The sequence below is a fragment of the Panthera uncia genome (assembly GCF_023721935.1).
Source record: "Panthera uncia isolate 11264 chromosome A3 unlocalized genomic scaffold, Puncia_PCG_1.0 HiC_scaffold_12, whole genome shotgun sequence".
Taxonomy (NCBI): Eukaryota; Metazoa; Chordata; class Mammalia; order Carnivora; family Felidae; genus Panthera; species Panthera uncia.
In genome coordinates, this window is record NW_026057579.1 from 2,347,410 (window position 1) to 2,348,233 (window position 824).

The 824-nt window shown below is 74.9% G+C and overlaps 1 protein-coding gene across 1 annotated transcript in view; it reads right to left on the reverse strand.

The window, feature by feature from the left end:
• Positions 1–460, reverse strand: part of FOXI3 (forkhead box I3) — a 6,373-nt gene extending 5,913 nt beyond the window's left edge. The window contains exon 1 of the mRNA XM_049652711.1: positions 5–460. Within this exon, the coding sequence (XP_049508668.1) occupies positions 5–277 (273 nt within the window). The 5' untranslated portion in view covers positions 278–460. The remainder of the gene's footprint in view (positions 1–4) is intronic.
• Positions 461–824: the final 364 nt, after the last annotated feature.

Below are 824 nucleotides of genomic sequence, written 5' to 3' on the forward strand. Positions count from 1 at the left end.
CTGCGGGCGGGCCGCCCACGCCCGGCCCGTTGAGCCACAGGTAGGGGTTGGCGGCGGCGGCGGGCGGCGCGGCGTAGTCGGCCAGCCCGTAGGGCGCCCTGGAGGCCGGCGGGGCGCCCGGGGCGGCGGCGGCGGCGGGCGGGGGCAGGCCGGGCTGCGAGTACACGCCGAAGTTGTCGCCGCAGTAGAGGGCCATGTCGGCGGCCGTCGGCGGGTGCGGCGCGGCGGCGGCGGCGAGGGGCGAGCGGGGCTGGTGTCGCCGCTCGGGCGAGAGCATCCCTTTGCGGGAACCTCCCTGCGGCCCCGCCTCGGCCCTCGCTGGGCGACCGGTGCCGGGGCGGGGGTCGGCGGAGGCGCGCGGAGCGCCCGCGAGCCGGCTTCTTATAACCGTCTGCGGCGCGGCTCCTCCCGGGCCGGCCCGGGGCTGGGCGGCGGCCCGCGGGCCCGGACTCTCCACGCCCCCGCCACGCCCCACCTGCCCGCGCATCCCGGCGGAGCGCGCCCGAGCCCTCGCGCCGCGCGCCCCGCCCACCCCGCCCCTGGAGCCCCTCCTCGGCGGGCCCGCGAGCCCGGGAGCCCGGGGGAGGCTGGCGCAGGCCCGCGCCTCCAGGTTGAGGGCGTAAAGCACCCCACTGCCAGCCGACGTGTTCTGAGCACAGGGGTGGAATAAAAGGACGAAGTGGAAACCAGGAGAAGGTAACCCAAACAGTACAGCAGTTTTCTAAAAAGTGCCCAAGATGAGTTTGGGTGGCCACTCAGACCACCTGCTTAGCCCCCTTTGGTTTTCTACCTCGAGCTTCTGCACCCTTTGTGATTGAGTTACA